The 22,044-nt window shown below is 47.5% G+C and overlaps 1 protein-coding gene across 1 annotated transcript in view; it reads right to left on the minus strand.

Moving 5' to 3' along the window:
• Positions 1-1,212: 1,212 nt before the first annotated feature.
• Positions 1,213-22,044, minus strand: part of DNAH9 (dynein axonemal heavy chain 9) — a 299,550-nt gene continuing 278,718 nt past the window's right edge. Inside the window, exons 64-69 of the mRNA XM_033846740.2 lie at positions 21,759-21,950; positions 20,196-20,387; positions 17,981-18,151; positions 13,451-13,633; positions 5,898-6,287; positions 1,213-1,534 (exon numbers count right to left, since the gene is read on the minus strand). Of these exons, the coding sequence (XP_033702631.1) occupies positions 1,307-1,534; positions 5,898-6,287; positions 13,451-13,633; positions 17,981-18,151; positions 20,196-20,387; positions 21,759-21,950 (1,356 nt within the window). The 3' untranslated portion in view covers positions 1,213-1,306. The remainder of the gene's footprint in view (positions 1,535-5,897; positions 6,288-13,450; positions 13,634-17,980; positions 18,152-20,195; positions 20,388-21,758; positions 21,951-22,044) is intronic.

Genomic DNA, 22,044 nt, shown 5'->3' on the forward strand with positions numbered 1-22,044 from the left:
GAATTGGCATGAGACTCTGTGTTCTCATAGCAGAGGTTTGTAGGAGGGTGGGTTTTTATGTTTTGCATCAGGAGTTCTCAAAGTGCAGTCCCCAGACTTGGAGCATCGGCAATTTCCTAGACTTACTGAATCAGACTCTGAATGGTGGGGGCCAGCAATCTTTGTTTTAACAAGTCCTCCAGGGGATTCTGATGCCTGCTCAAAATGAAGAACCACTGTACTAAATAGTAATTAATCCAAAAATAAGTCTCTCCAAGGATATGTGGAAATAATGATCCTAGAAGGAGTGGTGAATCCCCACCCCCAGATGACTTAACCAACAAGCCCCCCCATAGAGCTCTTTACAGCTCATTAAAACTGTAGACCTCTGGGCATCCAGTGAAAATGTGTTCCACAGAGGAAAATCTAGAAAACTTTTAGGTTAAAAAGCTTTAGGTGAGAGTTCTCCTTGGGCCCCTCTTAAATGATCTGAAGGATGACAGAAAGACAAGGAAACAATCCACCTTGTTTGCAGTTTTGTCCTCGGCAAGTAGTATATGTTAAACACTTGTTAAATGGCTGTGTGGATTAATGAAGGATAAATATTGCATATATACTTCCCTTATCCTCTAGAACAGTGATCAGCAAAATTTAGCCCACTGCCTGTTTTTGTAAAGTTTTATTAGAACGTGGCCACACCCATTCGTTTAGGTATCATCTATGGCTGCTTCAGGGTTACAGTGGTAGAGGTGAGCAGTGGCAACAGAAGCAGTATGCCCTGCGAAGCCTAAAATATTTACTATCTGACCCCTAACAGAAAAAGTTTGGTGGCCCCCTGATCCACAGTAACATTCCTCAAACCATAAAGTGCATACAAATCACCTGGGGAGCTTGTTAAAATGCAGACTCTGATTCATGGGCAATGCCGGTGCTGCTGGGCCCCGGACTAGCTGGGAACTAGGGCGCTGCGTGTAGGGCTGTATAACGACGTCAGGGCTCAACTGCCTGTGGCTCGTTTCTCTTGGGCTCTTCATGATAACTTATGACTCTGCAACGCTCAAAGCCTGGACCAGACACAGTTGAAGAACAAATCGCTTTATTAGGAAAGGGTCAGTGTTACGAGACTCTTCTCCCTAGTTCCCAGGTCCACACTCCTCTGGCTCTGCCTCACTTTAGGTCCTTCTCTCCGAGTTCCCCAAAGGAATTCTTCAGAACTGTGAGTGCTTTCGGTTTCTCATCTTTCTCTAGGGCTGTGGTCCGCCCTCTCCACTGGTCCCTCTGGGCAGCCTCCAGCCCAGCTCTGTCTCCTCGGTGGGTCTGCAAGGAGCTACACCTGGAGAAGCAAGGCTACTCCGGCCAGAACCCACTTGGAAGGCTTCTCCTTCGTCTTCAGGTGTAAAGTCCACACGTAGGTGGGTCCTCGCTGACAAGTCTTGTACACAGGACAGGGATAGGTACTGCAGCAATCCTGCTTATCTGCGGGGATGGCCTTGAGGAGCAACACAGGCATGGGGGGCGCCAGCTCCTTCAGCTTCCCCTCGGTGATGACCCCAGCCTGAGGACAAGGACATGAGAACATCTCAGGTCAGGCCCCAAGCTCAGCCAGCCAGGCCTGCTCCTGTCGGGAGATCCGGGAGAGAGACTGGGAAGACCTGGTTGCCCTGGGCCCACCCCCTTACTAAGTTCTCTCGACAACCCACGATGGGGTGCCGTGGAGGGGTGGACATCATATTCCCAGTGTTTTTCAGCCTGAATATCTTCTCGAAGCAGAGTTCCGAAAGCTGTTGCCTATCATATGCACATTAATCTCTTTGGGGCTTGAATTTCTCTTAGTTTTATTTTGTCATTTCGTAAGCATACCGAATGCAGCTATCTGCCAGATGTCATGCTAGGTGCTAGGGACTTAAAGCTGAGCAAGACACAGTCCCTGCCGGCAAACGCTTTAGATGTTAAGGCTTTGGTTATGTCCTGTTCCAGCTTCTTATGTGCTGTCCTCCACCCTCTAGAGCATTTTCTCTTTTTGAGCAGAGGGAGCTGTGTTCTATCTTCACTCAAGTAACAGGGACCTGGCCGTTCTGTAGCTTTCCAGCTGGGGCCTCTCTCTGGTTCTCTGAGATGTCTCCATAGTGCCATCTGGGGAAGTTTTTCCTAGTAGTCCTGAGAAATATTCTGAGGAACAAGGTGCCTTGGTGAAATAAGCTTGGGAAGTGGTGCTTACCATGCCCTGGACCTGAAGCTTTACGGTGCACACTAGCACACTGCAGACAAGAAGTCCTGGCAGTAAAGAAAACAGTTTGACTTTATTTATCCCAGTCTTTCCCAAACTTATTTGACCACAGGACCCTTTTCTTGCAACCTATTCATTTCTCGTGGCACTAGGGTTTTCTGAACATACTTTGGGAAATGATGATCCAGAGTGACTTATGGATTCCTTGCCTGTGCCTAGGTGATTCTGAGCCCCTTATGCTTGGACAGAATTTGTTTTAATTCCCATGAAATGTATTTAACGGGAAGGATGTGCCTCTTCAGTTCTGGTAGAGGCTGACATGAGGCATAGTAAGTAACAGAACTAAGGTAAATAGTGAGGACCCCTTGTCCCCCACAACTGAGTGTTTATGGTAGGGAGTGGCAGCAGGGGTAGAACCTTTCTTTTTCCATATACCATAAAACCAACTCTTTTAAAATGTACATTTCACTGGTTTTTAGTATATTTATAAACTTGTACAGTCATCACCACTATCTAAATTCCAGAATATTTTTATCACCCCAGAAAGAAACTCTATAACCATTAGCTGTCACCATTAGTAGCGGGGTGTTAATGTCGTCAGTTATTATGGTTGAGTTGTCTGTTTCTCCCTTCAGTTCTGACAGTTTTCATCTCCTTTATTTTGGGGTCTCTTTTGTTAGATGCACATATATTTGTCATTGTTATATCTTCTTGATGGATGGACCTTTTATCACTGTAAAATGCCTTTTTTTGGTCTCTACAATTCCTCTCTCTTCTGTCTTTTCTCTAATAACAATTTTAAGTCTATTTTGTCTACTATTAGCATAGTCCCCCAACTCTCTTTGGTTACTGTTTTCATGGCATGTCTTTTCCATCTGTTTACTTTGAACCTATTTGTGTCTTTAAATCTAAAGTGTGTCTCTTATACACAGCATGTAGTTGGATCAGGTTTTTAAAAATTTAATCCATTCTGCCAATCTCTGCCTTTTAATTGTAGTGTTTAATCCATTTGCATTTAATGCTTGCTCTTTTTTCAGTCATTTTTCTTCAACAAACACTGCTCTGGTTGCCAAAAGCCTTTGGTTAATTTCCGGAGTTCTGACAAGTTTGATTCTAGTATATATATATATATATATATATATATATATATATATATGTATAAAATTATTATATATGATTTTGATATATACCTTATTATACTATTATCTTATATATATGATATATATTATATCTTATTATATATATCTTTATATACATGTGTGTATATATATATTTTTTTTTTCTGCCAATGTTCTTGTTTTATGGAGGAGAGGAATTTTGGACATCCTTACCCTTGCCTTTTCTTTTTTTTAATAGTAATCTTTTATTTATTTATTTATTTATATATTTATTTTTGACTGTGTTGTTTCTTCGTTTCTGTGCGAGGGCTTTCTCTAGTTGCGGCAAGCAGGGGCCACTCTTCATGGCGGTGCGTGGGCCTCTCACTATCGCGGCCTCTCTTGTTGCGGAGCACAGGTTCCAGACACGCAGGCTCAGTAATTGTGGCTCACAGGCCCAGTTGCTCCATGGCATGTGGGATCTTCCCAGACCAGGGCTCGAACCCGTGTCCCCTGCACTGGCAGGCAGATTCTCAACCACTGCGCCACCAGGGAAGCCCACCCGTCCCTTTTTGCTGAATGCTTTCTGGGATATAGACTCTGAGAACAAGAGTTCTTGGTGGGCGGGTGGTATTTTTTTGTTTGTTTTTATTATTTGGAAACAAGGTAATGAACAAATGGGAGGCAGTTGTTTGGAATCAATATCCTTTTGTCCCCCCAGTGCCAGTGCTCCTCCTTCTGAGCTTCCCCCCTACTTATCTTTCCTGCACTTCTCTCATTTTGGCATCTTTAGTATCCTAGCTCCGGCTACCCTACACCTAACACAGTCCACATGTGATCTCCACTGCCAGGCTTGTGCAAATGTTCAGGTGGAGAGAGAGAAGTAGGCTTCCTTCTCAACGTTCAGGCTGCTTGAACACTGCCCCACTTTACCGTCCTTTCTGTTGGCCCTTGACTGGTTTCCTAGGGCTGCCGTAACAAAATTATCACAAAGACAGTGGCTCAAAACAACAGAAATGTATTCTTTCACAGTCCTGCAGGCCAGAAGTCTTCAAGTGTAGGTAGGGTTGGTTCCTTCTGGAGGCTCTGAGGCAGAACCTGTCCCATGCCTTTCCCCTAGTGTCTGGTGGTTGCTGCAGCCCTTGGCCTCCCTCGGCCTGTAGATGCACCCCTCCAGTCTCTGCCTCCGTCTTCACAGAGCATTCTCCTCTTATAAAGACACCGATCGTTGGGTTCAGTGCCTACTCTATTCTAGTGTGACCTCATCTTCACTAATTACATTTGTAAAGACCCCTTTCCAAATAGGTCACATTTTGAGGTTCTGGGTGGACATGAATTTTGAGGGGACACTCTTCAACTTAGTACAGCTCTCTATGCATATTGATGTGGACTTGTAGGATCTTCTAGACCTTCTAATAGTTTTCCCACGTTCCTTTGTATTGACTGTTAGGAATAGTTTAGTGCAAATATTGCCAAATGGGATATTTGACTAAGTAGTCCTTCCAGATCATGTGTATAACAAATGTAAACTTGTCCTACAGTTATCCATCCTTGTTCATGTCATTTATCCCAGCCACCTGTGCTTGTTTGCTAGTTTCCTATCGGAGACAAAACATCTTTTCTGATCTTATGCTGACTCAAATTTGTACTAGCCTGCAGTGAGGAATCCATTCAAAGTGTCACTTTAAATGATATCACTGGCACCCCTTTGCTAACACGTAGCAGTGTAAAAAGTAGGAGGGATTCCTGCCCTCCAAGAGCTCATGAATGAGGAAAGTGGACCAGGGAGGTGAAATGATACCCCCAGGTCGCACAACAAGTTTTGAGCACTCCCTATGTACCAGGTACTGTTCTAAGTGTCTTGCATATTAATTCGTTTAATCATCACAGCAACTCTATTTTCCCATTTAACAGTTGAGTAGGGACTTCCCTGGTGGTCCAGTGGTTAAGACTCTTCACTCCCAATGCAGGGGGCCTGGGTTCGATCCCTGGTCAGGGAACTAGATCCCACATGCCGAAACTAAGAGCCCGCATGCCGCAACTAAAGATCCTGCGTGCCACAACAAAGATCCCACGTGCCACAACTAAGACCCGGCATAGCCAAATAAATAAATTAAATAAATATTTTTTAAAAAACAGTTGAGTAAACTGAGATTTTTCACAGAATTAGTAAGCGGTAGTGCTGGGATTCAGATCCAGCTAGTCTGTTGCTTTTAACCTCTCTACTCACTCTGCGCTCTTTATGTCATCCTTGGCTACATAGAAATGATTTGACAGCCTCAAGGGATGTTCAAAGGGCATCCCTGGGCTTCCCTGGTGGGCCTGCCGATGCAGGGGACACGGGTTCGTGCCCCGGTCCGGGAAGATCCCACATGCCGCGGAGCGGCTGGGCCCGTGAGCCATGGCCGCTGAGCCTGCGCGTCCGGAGCCTGTGCTCCGCAACGGGAGAGGCCACAATAGTGAGAGGCCCGCGTACCCCAAAAAAAAAAAAAAAAAAAAAAAAGGGCCTCCCTTTTAGCAATTGTACTTTACAGGGGGCAATGTGTATGTAATCAGCCCACTGGGGATGCCCTTTGGCTCATCCCAGGATTCACCTGTGCATCCCAGCGAGCGCCTTCCATGAAGAGGCCATGGATGTAGGCCCCTTCCCGAGGGGGGCTCCTGAATTCCTCTCTGTTCTTCTTTGTCACGTCACATTGCAAGGCCATCTGGTCCAGGGGCCACTCATTCTTGCGGGCCGTGGACTGCATGATGGCGGTCAGGAAGGACTGAGGGTTGAAGAAGCCTGTCAACCACACAGTGGGAGGCATCGTAAAGTCACCTGTCCAGGCCTCCAACTCCCTGATTCGGTTGAGCAGGTCCAAAAACCAGGCTGCCAGGCCTGCAGTGGAAGGGTAGGCGCGCCTGGACCAGGGCTCTGGAACTGTGTCTAGGTACAGAGCGTCCTGTAAGTTCTCCATGTCACTGGTCATGGTCAGCTCCCCCTGAAGACAAAGAATGAGAGGGGAAAGAGTGAGGGGCAGCAAGTCCCTGGAAACAGCTGGCCTCGGGGATCTTTGGGAAGACAGGAGATGACGGCTGGGGTCAGTGACACAATGACAGTCCCTGTCTAGTACTTGATCTGCAAGGTTTGTCTCACAGAGACTGGTCGTCTCCCCACTCCTGTGGTATCAGAGTCTACATGTATCTACTGACAGTAGTTTAGGTCCACTGCAGACCTCAAGCCACCTGTGGGTTCCACGCTGATTCCACCCTACCCTAAAGCTTGGGTTTCTCCGTTCTCCTCCAGCGAAGGAGGAATCCTCTTCCAATTGCTAGATGAAATCTGTAAAGGAAGATGTACATTGAAAACCATCTTTAAATTAAACTTTGTAACCTTAGTTATGCCAAGGATCTGCAATTTCTTGAAGGTGTCGTGTCTACTGCAGCGGCGTCTGCACGGGGGTTAGGGTACCCAGTAAGGCTTGCCATGTCTGATGTGATGACCATCAGTCCTATGAAGCTATTTAAGCACAAGTGAGTTAAAATTATAAGGTTATCAGTCACATTAGCTACATTTCATGTCATCAGCAGGCACCGTGCCCTTAGCACAGATACGGAACATTCTCATCATTACAGAGGGTTCTGTTGGACAGCACTGCTCTAAACAGAAAGGCCTAGTTTTCTGTTTGGTAATTAAACTGTAGTGTATGTGTTTTTGCCAGGGTTGTGTTAAAAATTCTGTACGTTGCAGTTTTAATAAAACATGTTTATGGGCATATAATAGTACACGCTGGCTAAACTGCAGATAAGAAGATATGTAGACAAATCAAGACTCATTCCAAAAAATAAAGTCCAATAGACTTAAAAGGAAAAAGATATAGGCCGTATTTATTTTTCCTTTTAAAATAAAAATTTTAAGTTTTCAATGGCCAATTAACTCACATAATTATAAAGTGCTTTTATAAATAATACACCAAATAAATTCGCTTCCCCACAGAATTGTTTTGGGTTGTTTTGAGTCGGGGTGTGTCTGTGGAAGTTTTTTGCACCTGTGAATGTTGTTGGCCATGTGAGTTGGTGGGGAGGTAAGGTCCCCCGCCCTGGAATCATCCCACAACTGACCTAACAGGACTGGGCCAGCACTACTGGAAAAAGTAGGATGAAAATGTCCCGGTCCTTTGGCACATCTCTGAGGGCCGCAGCAGAGAGACAAATAGAGATGAACTCACATGGAGCCCCGGACTCTGCCAGCCACAGTTGTTTGCTGGTACAGAGAAGTCCTTTGTTGCCTAGTTATCGCCCCCGGCTAATTCAATCACTTACTCGGTGTGACCATGCCTTACACAGAGATGTGCCACTTCTGAAAACGGTGAGGTCCCATAAACCTCTATTTCTCTGACATTCATTGCAAGAAGAAATCATGGGCTTAAATTAAAATATATGCAATATTAGGGCAGTGAAACTCTCCTGTAAGACACTAAAACGGCGGATCCATGTCATTACACATTTGTCCAAATCCGTAGAACGTACACCACCCAGAGTGAACCCTGATGTGAACTACAGGAGACTCTGTGATTGTGAGGGGTCGGGGTAGATTTACCAGCTGTGACAGATGGGCCACTCTGCTGGGGGTGTTGATGATGGGGAGGCTGGGTGTGGTCGGGGGAGGGGGATATGGGAACTCCGCCTCCTGCTCAATTTTGCTGTGAACCTACAACTGCTCTAAAAATAAAATCTGATAATAAAAAAATGTATAGGCAATACTTAACACTCTTCAGAAATCTGAAATCATTTTGACAGCGGGGAAGCATAAAATGTGTAACTTGGCTTTCTTAAAAATTTCTATCTGCTTAGAAGTTATTCTGACAATGATCTTGCATTTACTAATTGAAAGCGTGAGCGATGGAGCCTTAAAGAATGTGCTCTCAGGTTCTGCCCGTTTGAGAGTGAAGCAGGAACGATTTAGGAAAAGAAGAGGTCGTTCACCTTGTGGTTAGGGTGCTGAACTCAGATCTGCCCATGACCTGGAGTGGACATAGAAATGACTCACTTTCAGAGGAGGGGTTGAGAAGAAACCAGAGAGAACCCCACTCCAAATTCACTCAGTGTAATATGGGTCCCTTTCTTAGGAAAAGAGGAATAAACCTACAGACTCTGGGACAGCGTTTCCTAAAAGGTGTTCAGAGAAAATTTGTTTCCTCAGGTGCTGCCAGATTGGTGGAGGTGGGGTGGGCAGACGGGAAGTTTCTGGGCCAAACTGTGGGTAAGCAGGCCTTTTGTAAAGACTCCAGCTCCCCGCGAGAGAAACCTGCTTCCATCTGCTCAAGCCTGACCTCCTCAAACTCCCCCTGCCTGGATCCCGTGGAACACGGATTAATGTCTGCACTTATGTGCTTATAGGTCAAGAGTCGACAAAAAGAAAACTCACAAAGAGAACACTAAATCCTTAAGAAGATGACGTAGTTCAGGATCCTGTGTTACTCGCTTGTTCCATGTCCATATTGCAGGGAAAGCAGGGAGAACTAAAGACTGGGGGGCGCTTTATGGTGGGTATGAGGGCTACCTGGATGTGGCCTTAACCACTTTTTTTGTCCCTATAAATAAACGCTTTCAAAGTCTTTCTTAGGTAGAATATAAGATAAAAACCTGATTTGCCCTCTAGGCCTTCACTGCTTTAAGTCAGTGCGCTTGTTAAAAGCGTGGATTCAAAGGCTCCATTCCAAACCTAACGACTCCAGCCTCTGGATGGCCAGGAATGTCCATCTGTAAAGGGCATCTCTGGAGGGTCAGAAGTGGCTGGTGCTCTGGGCTCGCAGGCACGTGGCCAGCATCCGTCATGTGGGGTCAGCAACGCCCACATATGCCCTTCTCCAGGGGTTGCAGGCTGCACCTTGTTCTGAGGGTCAGCCCCGGTCTGCTTTTCCTTCCCTCTGAAGGTGGTCTCTGCAACCAGCTTTCACATGAATGAAACACCGGGAGGCAAAGAGATGTGGAGGGAAGTGGGAATGATGTGGGTTCCACCCTTCCCAGTCTGGCGTCCAGGCTGCGGGTGACCGCAGCTGGTCCATCTGTGCACTCTAGCAGGCATGTGGACCAGGGCAGCTGCCTGTGGGGTGGTGACCGTATGTCACTAAAGGGCCAAAGCAAAACCTGAACTATTAAGTCAACACATGAGAGTCAACGGATGAGAGTAAAGAGCCAGAGCGGTTCCCCAAGTCAGCAAGTTGGGCTTTAAGACTGAACATCTTTCACATGTTTAGAAAAACAGAATTTGTCAATTAGGAGGGGCAATTAGCCACTGAAGCACAGGGGGGAAATGTTTGATGCCATTAAATATCTGAATAATAGAAAATAGTTCCCAGCCCCAGATTCTGGGCTGGCCATGACTCCATCTAAGAGAGCACTGCCCAAATGAAATACAATGCAAGTTGTGAATGGGTAATTTTACATTTAAAATTCACAAAATTACATGTGTGTAATTTTACATTTTCTAGTAGCTACATTAAAAAAATAAAAAGAGGGGCTTCCCTGGTGGTGCAGTGGTTGAGAGTCCACCTGCCGATGCAGGGGACACAGGTTCGTGCCCCGGTCCGGGAAGATCCCACATGCCGCGGAGCGGCTGGACCCGTGAGCCATGGCTGCTGAGCCTGCGCGTCCGGAGCCTGTGCTCCGCAACGGGAGAGGCCACAGCAGTGAGAGGCCTGCATACCGCAAAAAAAAATAAAAAGAAAAAAAATAAATAAAAAGAAAAATTTAATTTTCATAATATGTTATTTAACTTAATAGATTTAAAATGTCAAATATTTCAATAGTTAATCAATATAACAGTTATTAATAGGATATTTCCCCCTTTTTGTCCTATATCTTTGAAATATGGCATTTAATTTAAACTTACAACACATTTCAGTTTGGACTAGCCACATTTCAACTGTTAACCTGTCATTAGTGGCTACCATACTGGACAGTGCATAAGAATCCAGCTTCTCTTGTAGTTTTCCAACACAGGTAGAGAATTTTCTGGGCAGGCTGCCATCAGTCAACGGCGCTTTGAAAGTTATACCTAGTTGTAAAGGATTGTAAAGGAATAAACTGGCATTTGGGAGTTTTGTACATCAGGCTTTTGTGCATTTGGTTAGTGGGAGTCAGTACCTCTGACCAATCAGCTCTGGGATGCTCACAGGACCTGGTTCTTCATTGTGTAAGGCTGAGAGCCAGATGTCTGACTCTCCTGAATTCTTCTCTGTGGGGACACGGTTGTGGCTGGTAGACCTCTCCCAGGTGGCCACTTCTGTGTGCTGTGCGCTGTGGGCTCTCACAGTCCTCAGGGGTTAGAGAGCTGTGCCTTTCAATTCAGCCAGTACTTTTGGGTAGGATTATGGTTTCCCATCCAGCCAACTATGAATAAAAATTTCGTAATAAAAAATGCTGAGGGTATTGACTTAATGACTTAAAAAGTCAGACATTTTCTAATTTGGTGCCCAGTCTGGGCAGGGCATTTGGGTTTGTCTGTTTGATGTGCTGGGTAGTGTGGGCTGCCCCATGTCTCCCTGTGCTCCGCCTAAAACAGTCCTAGAACTTCAAAGTGTCTGTTAAAGAGAAAGAAAGGACCGGAAGGGAAATGTCGCTCAGATTTTCCTCTCCTCCCATTATGCTTCCCCTTCCATGTTCTGCTGGGAGCTGGGATGTGAGCGCCTCACCGCTCCATGTACCAGCTGCTGTCCAGTGGGGCCCTCACGTCTCCCGCACATGCCAGGCTGTCCTGTGAACCCCTCCTGTTTCAGTTGCTCCCTTCAGCTGTTTCCTCTCTGACTCCCATTTCTTGCAGCTCAGCTTAACCTCTTCCCCAGACTTGGAAACTTTTCCTTCTCTGAACTCTGCTGCTGTCCCCTTGCAACTTCACTGTTCCATGAAGACATCTGTCCATCTTTTCTTCTACCTACTTGCCTTAATGCTATTCACAAACTCGTCTTGCCACAAGAATTACCCAGCTGCTGGCTAAAAATATAGGTTTCCAGACCCCAGCTCCACAGGTGGTGGGACTGGAGGGTGGAGATAGGAACACATATTGGGATGACGCCCCCAGGGAGTCTGATGACCAGGCCAGTTTGGGGCCCTGTCCTAATGAGGCTGGGTTTTCATGACAGCGTTTTTAAGCGGAGATTGCTCTGTCTGTCCCCCCGCTCACAGGGGACCAGGAGAAAAAGGAAACAGATCATTGTCCTGACTGCTTCTGGGTCAATGTTGTCACCACCTTTAGAAGTTCACCATATCACTCTTACTCACCTGGGGGACCCTCTGCTCCAGCCAAACTAAGTTAACTCTTAGAACAGGCTTAGGGTTCCTCACCTTGGGACTTCTAGAAGATTCTTCTTATTGCCACATGTCATAATCCTACTCTTCCTCCAAAGCCCCCTGCATGCCACTTCTCCGCTGGGGCCATCCCTGATTCCACATACTTATTTCTTCCTTTCTTCTCGCACCTCTCTCTGTGTGGCACTGAATCAATCCTGCCTGGTACTGTAATCCATTTGTATGCTTGTTCTCCCGCCAGACTGTCCGTCTGGAGAGGAAGGCTCCCCTGTCAGTCTCCGCTGTCTCCCCAAGGGCAGAGCACCGAGGCTGGCCATCCACCAGCCCTGCTCGAGCTAGACTGGAAGAAAAGAGTAACTCCCTCCCCACCCCTTCATCCTCGCCCAGGCACGCACTGGGATCCATGACACCAAACCGCAGCGAAGGCTCTTGAAAGAAAAATGAGTGAATGAATAGGAGGTCGGATGGGTAGATAGACTGCAGCAAATTGCACACATTCACTAAGCTAAGACTGCAACAAACAAGCTCAAGATAATTATGAATATATACCTGCGTACCTAGGGAACCGAACCACATCAAATGACCGGCAAGGTCCTTATTTACGTTTGAGATTGTTCTATGGAATTCTGTATTTCCTTTGATTACAAGCCGGCGCATAATTTGGTAACATTGCCAAACAGCCTCAGCCTTCGACATCCTTTCCCGTCTCTCCTTTCTCCTTATTTCCTTCTATCCATATTGGGGCCGAATGGGAATTAACAGACTGAAGAAAACTCACCCAGATTTCTCAGTCTACTTCATAGTTTCTATGTGACCACATGTGAAGACGCTCATGGTTGTGTGTCCTCTGCACCCGTGACAGTGGTCCTACGACTCCAAGAGGCAGGCACAAGGGCGGCAGCACATCACAGGCCTGGACATCCAGGGCTGGGCTGAGCTTTCCCTGCTGCCTACAAAACTGGGTTCTCACTTTCCCTCTGTCTGGGGTTACAATTATTTTAATAAATGTGCCAGTGTAAACGGACAACAGTTACTTTCCTCAGCTCCTCAAAGGCAGCAGGACCTCCCACTCACCTATCATGCAGGTGATCTGTTTGGCTTTGTGTTGGGCACTTGATGGAATTATCTTATGGTGAATAAAATAGATCTATTTACATAATTGGTGGTATAAATAATAGATTCTTTCATTGCTCAGGAGAAACGTCAGAGCTTGTGCAGCATCTCGGGCCTTTCAGATACCCATGAGGTTGCAAAAGATTGAAGTTCTTTCCTTTCCTCTGACGGGGTGGTAATAATAATGCCATCAGCTTACACTTCTGGGTACTTGCCACGTGCCGGCCATTGCTCTAAGCATTCTATGCAAACCTATTGATTGAATCCTCCCCAAAGCCCTATGAAGTAGGACCACTATCCCTGTTTTACAGGTGAAGAAACTGAGATGCAGTGAGACTTAAGTCACTCTAAGGCCACACAGCGAGGAGGCAGCAGAGCTGGGATGTGGTGCAGGGCTGTCTAGAACCTGTGCTTTGATGCAGCACACACTTCTACGTCTCATGAAAGCAACACCACCCATGTCAGCAGAAGACACAGGGCATCAAGACTTCTCTTCTCCTCGGCACTCAGAGCATGGGCTCCCGGGCAGCTTGCCAGTCACAGCTCATTCTGCCTTCCCAGCTCCCAGCTTCAGAGCCTGTCTTACCCTCCCTGCAGCCTGGCCAGACCCTGGTTTCTAGGAGTGGCACCTTCTTAGGCAGTGAGGCTGCTGTGACCACTGCTCTCCAGCTCCCCTGGCGCTCCTCCCACAAGGGGTTTCTGCGGGCAATGCCCTCCCTCCCCCGCCCCCAGCCTCGCCCACCTTTAATCCGAGGTCTAGCTCTCGCAGGGAGCGCTGAATCTCTCGGGTGAGGACGTTCATCCGTTTGCACTCCTGGAGTGCCACGACCACGTAGGGGGTGCGCTCCTCTGCTTTGGCCATCAGTTCTGGGATGTTAAACTCATCTGTCACCCGCTCCAATATTTCTTCCAGGGCGGCCTTGACCTGCCCCACAACAGGAAACACAGGGTTAAGACGGGGTTCAACTTCTCCAGAAGGCCTCCATTCCCCCGCCACGTGGCACTAAAGATGCCAGTCATCCGTGCCCTGGGCACACCCTTGCCCGCTTGCTGAGGCCAACTGGGTCAGGGGCTGAGGGCCAGCCGCAGCAAGGCCTCCCGTATAGGCTGGCCAGCTCTCTGTGACTCCTGGGACCAGCTGAAAAGGATGAACACAGAGGCCTTTCTGAGAACTGGGAGTTGAAAAACCCAGAGACTGACCCTGCTAGCTGTGGGAATCGAGCTAGGAGGGCATAGGACAGACTTGGGCCTAGGGCGGTCATTTGGAAGCACGGGAAGCCGCGGCGATGAGCGGCAGTGATGGAGACATGTAAACATTCCATTCGGAGTTTCCACGAGGCTGCACTGCAGTTCCTGTCCTTGGGTCCTGGAAGAAGCATCGCCACAGCTCATATAAACCTCCTCCCACACCCCACGGACCCTTTTGTCACACGGACTGTCAGCTAATCAGACCAGGGCAGCTAGAACAATCAGGGCCTCTCTCCAGGAAAACTGGAATTGAGGCACCGAGACTCTGGGCTGTGTGGGGGGCAAGCACGGGGAGGCTGAGTCCGCCATTTTGAAGCAAATGGGTAAAGCCCAGGAGCTCTGTCAGCAGAGAAGGAAAAACGAGAAAGTGCAGACTTACTAGTGCAGCCACTTACTGTGGCTGGCAGAGGGGCTGGAGGGAGGGAGCCAGGGCTCCATTTCCAGCCCTGCCTGGAGTCAGGAGAGCTGGTGGACGTGTGTGGTGGATGCTGTTTTGGTGCGTTCATCTCATCCCTCTTCTTCTAATGACGGGTCCCTGTCTCCTTCTGTGAAATTACCTCTTTCCCACTGTTTTGGGGCACAGTCACCAGGCCCAGCCCTCCACTGACTCAAGTGGGCCAATCAGATGATCTTTCCCAGGAGCATGAAAATTGAATCTCAAGCCCAGGATTTAGGTGCAGAAAGTGGAGGGAAGTGCGATGGTCCACTCTTCTCTCTCCCTGGGACCCCAGAGCCACTGTGGTTTCTATCCTTTCTTCAGTGTATTCCTTTGATACAGTGAGCTATTTCTTGCCTATTTCAGCAAAACTGGCCTCTGTTCATTGCAACCAAAGAACGCTGACTGAGTTAATACGGCGTTGTTATGTATCACCCGTGTGAATTTAAGCAAGTCATTTAGACCTCAATTTTCTCATCTATTAAAAATTTCCAAGAGCAACTTTCTCCACTGCCCCCTCCCCTGCCAACTCCCAGGGCTGGTGAAGAGATCAAACCAAAAGAGGTGATGAATGTGGCAGCATGTGAAAGCTACGAAGGACCCTATACGTGTACAGGATTATTAATATTAATTTTGCCTTGTATTGTTAACAGACAATACATTATCTAGGAAAAGAGCTGATGTTAGAAGAAAAGAAAGTAAAAACTCATAACCGTGTCACAAATGGGTCTCTGGCTCTGTCACAGCAAAAACTGGAACGGAATTTTAACAGTACCTGGAAGCTGCTGCTGAGACAGAAGACAAATGGCTAAAACTACGTCATAGTTCTGTCTCTGGAGCTGAATTTGAAGAAACAGCCCTGTATCAGCAAGCTGTCATTTGGACATTATTCACAAAAAAATGAAAAGATAGTCTGGAGCTATTGTTTCAAAACATATTGAACATGGGGAAACAGAGCTCTCTTCTGTCACTGATCAGGCCTTGGAGGACTTGGAGACCCTGCCTGAGGAGGGAGCAAATCCACAGACATAGAGAGGACACTTCAGATGGGAGCAGTGCATGCCAAGGGATGTGGTCTACGTTACTTCCACGAGCAAACACCTCTGTTTTTTTTTCCTTTTGGAAAAGTAATAAATGCTTATCATAAAAATCTAAATATTACAGATTCATCTGATATTAGAAGCAAAATCCTCCCACAATTTTGCCTCTTCCTTCAAAGGGGGAAAAAAAGCACTGTTAATGATTGGTTTATAATTTCTGCAGGTGTCCTTCAATGCATATGACCCTATCTATCCATCATCCATCCATCATCCATCTATCCATCCACCCATCCCCATATTTATCACGTCTGCCGTATCTTCCTTCCTGCCTTGCTGCTTCTCTTCCCTCCATCGCTCTCCCTTCCCTCCCCACCTCCTTCTCTTTCTATCTATCACAAATGGAATCATAATACACACAGATTTTTCAGTTTGCTTTTTTTGTGTTTTGTTTTTGTTTTCTTTTGGCCACACCATGTGGCCTGCGGGATCTTAGTTCCCCAACCAGGGATAGAATCCATGCCCCCAGCAGTGGAAGCTCAGAGTCTTAACCACTGGACCGCCAGAGAAGTCCCTCAGCTTGCTTTTCTCACCTAATAATATATCTTGAACACATTCCCTTGTTAGTACTTATGGATTTACCTTGTTTTTTTAACAGTATATATTATTTCACTGTTTTGGCATAGCATAAGTTATTGAGTCATCCCCCTATTGATGGTATTTGGTCTGTTTATCATTTCTACTACTATAAACAATCCTGCAATAAAGAAGTATATCATAACATCTGTGCCCTTTTGAGTGTTTCCACTGGTTGAATTCCTAGGAATAGAATTATGAGTAAAATATATGAACATTTTAAACTTTAGGTGCTATTGTCAGATTGCTCTACAATTTAAACCTCTACTAACAGAGATGGGAGTACATCTTTTCTTATGTTCTCACCACTGGATATCCTCACATTAAAAAAATTTTACCATTGTGTGAAAAATAATATTTCACTTAACTCCATTTAGTTATGAGCGATGTTGAGAATATTTTACAATTTTTCTTGGCCATTTGTATTATTACGTGAATTTCTTCTGTGTCCTTTTCCCCTTTCCCCTCTTCTTCTCTCTCCTTCTTTTTCCTCCATGGGTAATATCTGTATATCAGCGCAATCTGCCCACTTCCCGGTATCTGTGCTGCAGTTGGGTTTGGCAAGTGATCGTACTTCATTCATCTCTGACATACACAAACACACACACACCATTTCTTGAAGTGGTCAGAGGAAGGGAAATGACAAGAACTAGAAGCTTCCTTTAATGCTGCCCGAAGAATCCTAAGCCTATTACTCACATAGTCCCAGCCTTTTCATTTTTAAGCTAGGAACATTTTTGATGCTAGGTGGTTTGGATTCTGGGCAACATAAACTTTCTTATCTTCCTTTTGTTCTCAAATTATATCCTATGCATCAAAGAGTAAAAGAGGTTGAGTAGTGGGGTTTAGAGCAGCTTTCTCAGAGTAGGCTCACCTGCATCACAGTCGCTGGGCTGCAAATTCCTGGGCCTAACCCCAGACCCCAGAATCGATGCTCCCTAGCTCATTCCGAGGCATATTAAAATTGAGACTCATTTTAATGACATCACTCCATACCTTTAAACAAACATCCAGCTCCTTTACTATCAGTCAGTTTGTTTTCCTAAAATCAATCCCTGAAGCCTAAAAGTTCGATAACTCTCCAGGTTTTTTAATCCTTAATCTGCCAAGTATGTTTCCTTGTAACAAGGGAACCTCTCACTAAAGGAAGCCGGGTAGTACTCTGGACGGGAGGTGGGGTGAAGCAGACGCATCTGTTGGAAACTGAACTGCCTTAAGCATCACAGAGAAGGTTCACTTTGAGCCCCTCCCTTTTCTGCCCTCTGCTGCGCCCTCACCAGGAACAGAGCTCCCAGGTTGCCTCTGGTCACCCTACACCCACACGGCACCCTCCTCTGGCTTTCCACCCAACAATTCCCCTCCACCTTCCTGAAGTTTCGGGAAGTCCTGTGCTTAGTAGCACTAGCTGTGCGTTAGGAGACTCGGGGACTAACTGTCCTTCCCACAAAGAGACCGCATTTTCGTCTTAAAGAGGAGCGAGTTCGTCCACGCGAGCGTCTAGTTGGCGGAGTGAGGGTGGGGTGTCTAGGGACAGCTCCCCACCCATAATTACTTAGTTTGGGAAAGGAACCATGAGGTCCGTTTCGAGGTTCCCAAACCACGATTGTTCAGCTCTGCCCTTTCTTCACTTTGGCAGACAAACGGAATAAAACCTGCCTTTGGGGGAAGGAGTGAAGCACTGCCACACCCAGCGGCAGGGACGTCCTACCAGGTACCCCGAGGGCCCGCCTGGTCACGTGACTGCGGCGGGTGCCTCGGAGGCTAAGGGTCTGCGCGGCGAGGCTGGACCAGCCATGCGCGGGGAAGACGCACGCCGTGCGGTCTGCGCTGTGGAGCCCAACGCGGCCGGCGGAAGAAAGGGCGACCTCGGCAGTCCTGGGCTCCCCAGAATATCTCGGGCAACCCCTCCATATACCTTTTCTTCTCTTGCGGACCCCGCTCCATCTCCGGCCTGGCTGTCCCGGGGCTGCAGCTCCAGCACCGTGCGAAAGAGCTTCTCCGAAGTCTGGGTCAGGAAGCCGATCTCCGCGTTCGGATGGAGGCCGTAGAGATGCGGCGACTCTGGGGGCAGCTCGGCGTCGATGTACTAAAAAGTCAAGGGCAAGTTCACTTGAAAACCAACGAGACGTGTCTCCCATCTCCCACCTGACCAGTCCTCTGCAGGGCAGTCAGTGGGCCGGAGCAGGCCTCTGACGCCGGGGCCCCTCTGCCCCTCCAGGTGGACGCCCTCCAGGGGGACGCCACTCACCGATGCTGGCCGACCTCAGCGTGCTGCCCACCTGTTAGGTCACATCCTTACACCGTCCGTTTGTGTATGCCCAGCTGGTTTTCCAGAACCTCCACATTCATGAGCTCATTCTTTTGGGGGAAGCTTAGCTGACTTTATTCATCTCCAATCTCAGCCCCTCCCACGGTGCCCTGACCTACACCTGTCCCCCACACACACACAAGGAGGACTTCTCAGAGTCCCTCAGAGATACTTTTCCTGCTTGGGAATTTTACCCAGCCCTCCCTGCTTAACTTCCTTTTCTCTCCCCTCTGTTTATTTAAATCAGGGATGATAAACCTGAATGCAAACATGGGGCCATATATGCAAAATAAATGTGTGAATCCTGGTGTAGGATGAAGTGAGCTTTGCTTCTGGCAGAAAGCATTCGAATTAAAAACATTTAAAACAACGTGTCTCCAAACACCACATCTCTGTGGTCAGTTGTGGTGGGCCATAGGCTGCCATCCCTAAAAAATCCTCCCCAGCATGTAAAACTGACTTCCTTCTCCAAATGTTTCTGAGCACTCTGTGCCAATTCTCTCCATTACAGCGAAAAAATACCCCTCAAGTTTAGCTTTGATAATTTCTTGGTGTTGGTAACATCTAGTCTAAGTAAAAGATGGCTCATTCCTTAAAGGCAAATTTGCGTGTTTATTTTTGCATTTCTTCCAGCACCCAGCACACTCCTGGACTCCTGGTAAGCCCTATAAGCATCTCCTGACAGATTAAAGAGAGGTATGGAGAAAGGGGAACTCTACCGAAGTCTTCTGGAAATGTGCAAACCATGTTATCATTGCCCATCACCTGCATTTGTTCCACAGACAGTAGGGGACGCTCTTGCACAACTTTCTTGGCTAAGGCCTTCAAAGCATTTATTTTTAAAATTCTTTTATTTACTTTCAAGAGAATTATTGTTTTTAATTTCTTCTCATAAGCCTAGTTTTTCTGGGTCAAATAACTTTTATGACGTACCTTCTTAAACTTTAGGAATTAAAAATTTGTTTAAAGATTGTAGTTAATGTTCCTATGACCAGTATTCCCCTTAAGTTTGGTATTCAAGAGTTCTTTTAGGGATGTTCAAAAGTCAAGCAACAAAAAAGGTTTTTTTTGTTTGAATTCCTTTTTAATACATTTTCATGGTGGGGTAAATAGGCAAAGATGCACACCTTAAAAATAGCTGAAGTGGGCTTCCCTGGTGGCGCAGTGGTTGGGGGTCCGCCTGCTGATGCAGGGGACACGGGTTCGTGCCCGTGGGCCGTGGCCGCTGCGCCTGCGCGTCCGGAGCCTGTGCTCCACGGCGGGAGAGGCCACAGCAGTGGGAGGCCCGCGTACCACAAAAAAAAATAAAAATAAAAAAATAGCTGAAGTAATAGTAAAATGAAAACCCAAAGTGAGAGTATGAAAAAACTCCATGAGAATGTTTTCTTGGTATGTGTACGTGTGTCTGTGTTCACAGCAACCAACAGAGAATAGGAGGGGTGAGTGATCTGCCCACAAGATCATGTCCCTCTGAAGTTATTTAGAACCACTAATATAATCTTTACCAAAAGTTGGCTAAGTTCTTACCTAAATTTTTGCTCCTAATGGTTGTGTCAATATCCTGAATGGAAACAATCAGATAAATGCCCGAGATGTTGTTTGTAGAAAAGAGCACCAAATAGAATGATTGAGCTAAACATCAAGAATAAAAAGATCTCTAAAAGTTCAACTTTATCACTAATTTGAGGCTAGAAATCCTATAGTAGCTCTCAGATTGAACAGGCTGAGAGCCACGCTGGATGTGACCTTGGCTCTTTAAGCTGGGCTTCCCTGGCCCTGCATGTGCATCTCCAGTCCTTTGGGGAGAGACCCAGGTCCCTACCTGGTGGTAAGCATTGTAGTCCATGTTGCCTGGGAGGGGGAAACCTGGGGCCAGGGACAGCTCTCCTTCCAGCATTTCTGGTTTGATGAATTCCTCCAGGTAGGTCCTGCAGAGTCTCCTGTCCCACTCATCAGTGATATGGCCTCCGTACATGATCTCACCAAAGAGGTAGCGCAAGTCATCATAGGGGACCTGAGAGACAGGAAGGAAAGGAAGATCTCCACGCAGGCCTTGGGATGGCCCAATGTGTGGACAGAGCGTGAGCCACAAGATAGGGTGGTTCCTGAGATTAGGAACAATGTCTTATTCATCCAAGCTCCCCTGGTGCCCAGCGGGGTCGGGCACACGTGGGAGCTCATTAAACGCTGGAGGAATTACATCAAAGAGTGAGAAGAGGGCTTCCCTAGTGGCGCAGTGGTTGGGAGTCCGCCTGCCGATGCAGGGGACATTGGTTCGTGCCCCGGTCCGGGAAGATCCCACGTGCCGCGGAGCGGCTGGGTCCGTGAGCCATGGCCGCTGGGCCTGCGCGTCCGGAGCCTGTGCTCCGCAGTGGGAGAGGCCAAAACAGTGAGAGGCCCGCGTACCGCAAAAAAAAAAAAAAAAAAAAAAAAGACTGAGAAGAGGTAAGACGCCAGCACTCTTGCACACATGCCTTCCCTCTTTCACAGTCATTAACTGTGGCAGTGAAGTCAGTCTCTACCTATGGGTCCTTTAATCATGCCAGTGTCCAACGGAGGAAAGCGAGGGCATGGGTACTTTTCCCATTTCCTGCCATTAATTAGCATATTAATTAATCGTCTCCTTGGAAAGTTCAAAGTGAATGAAATACAGCACACAAGTTCATGGGTGTTAGAGACAGGGGTGGAAGCCACCTGGAGAAAGCCGCGTGGCCGCGGCAGGTGAAGGGTTGGTGTGCTGTGTGGTGGGCTTCCCAGGACCCTGGAACCGGAGGCAGAGGCACTGCATCTGGGCTGGCTTCATTGTCTCCCAAAGGATGCTGTGTTTGGTCCATGAACCAGAAGAGCCTTATGGCGTACACATGCCCTTAACTGGAAGAGCGTGGATTGTTAGTGTGTTTTGTAGGATGGAGACGTCAGACAGAGGAGAAAGGAGGTGAGGTGTGGCCAGAGTTTAGCTTCTTTAACTTCCGCAAGACGGTGCTCACGCCAGGAGCTGCGCGCACCACGAGAAGGTCTGCCTTGGCGAGTTAAATTGCGAGTTCGTATCAGGTGAGTGTGGGGTCTCTTCCTGCCGATCACTGCCCCCGGCAACGCTGGGAGCGCACAGGGTGGTCTGGGGGGCCCTGAGACTGACACCAGTGGGTGGCTCACACCAGGTGTGAGGCACTAACTGGGCTTCCTGAGCTTTCTTGGCCCCCCCACCACCATGGTACTCACTCCTCAGCCTTGGGGTTGCCCCTGTGGTAAACTTGCACTTGCTCACTCCCCTTGGGGAGGGTGTAGACCTGCCCCGGTGAGGACGCCCCTTTCTGGCTGTGCTGATGCCACATCATCCTTCTCAGAGGTGCCCCCCCGATTCACTCCGCGCTGCCGGAAACTTTACCTTCACGTTGGCCTCCAGGAAGTTGTAGAGCACGTTCACAGAGATGGTGAGGTCCCCAGTGTTGAAGGGGTAGGAGCGATTCCACCCCTGGGGCCCAAACTTTCTTCTTTCTGCCACCACGGCGTGAAAGTAGCAAAGTGCAAAGAGGATGCTCTTAAACTCTGTCTCCCGGGAACACAACTCCAGCGTGTCCTGAAAGGAAATGTTGCTCGGTGTTAGCACAGAGCTGCCGTGGTGCAGGGCAGGCCTTACACTGTGCCCTAACAGGTGGGCAGCATGGTGTGGG

This window comes from Tursiops truncatus, chromosome 20 (genome assembly GCF_011762595.2).
Source record: "Tursiops truncatus isolate mTurTru1 chromosome 20, mTurTru1.mat.Y, whole genome shotgun sequence".
Classification (NCBI taxonomy): Eukaryota; Metazoa; Chordata; class Mammalia; order Artiodactyla; family Delphinidae; genus Tursiops; species Tursiops truncatus.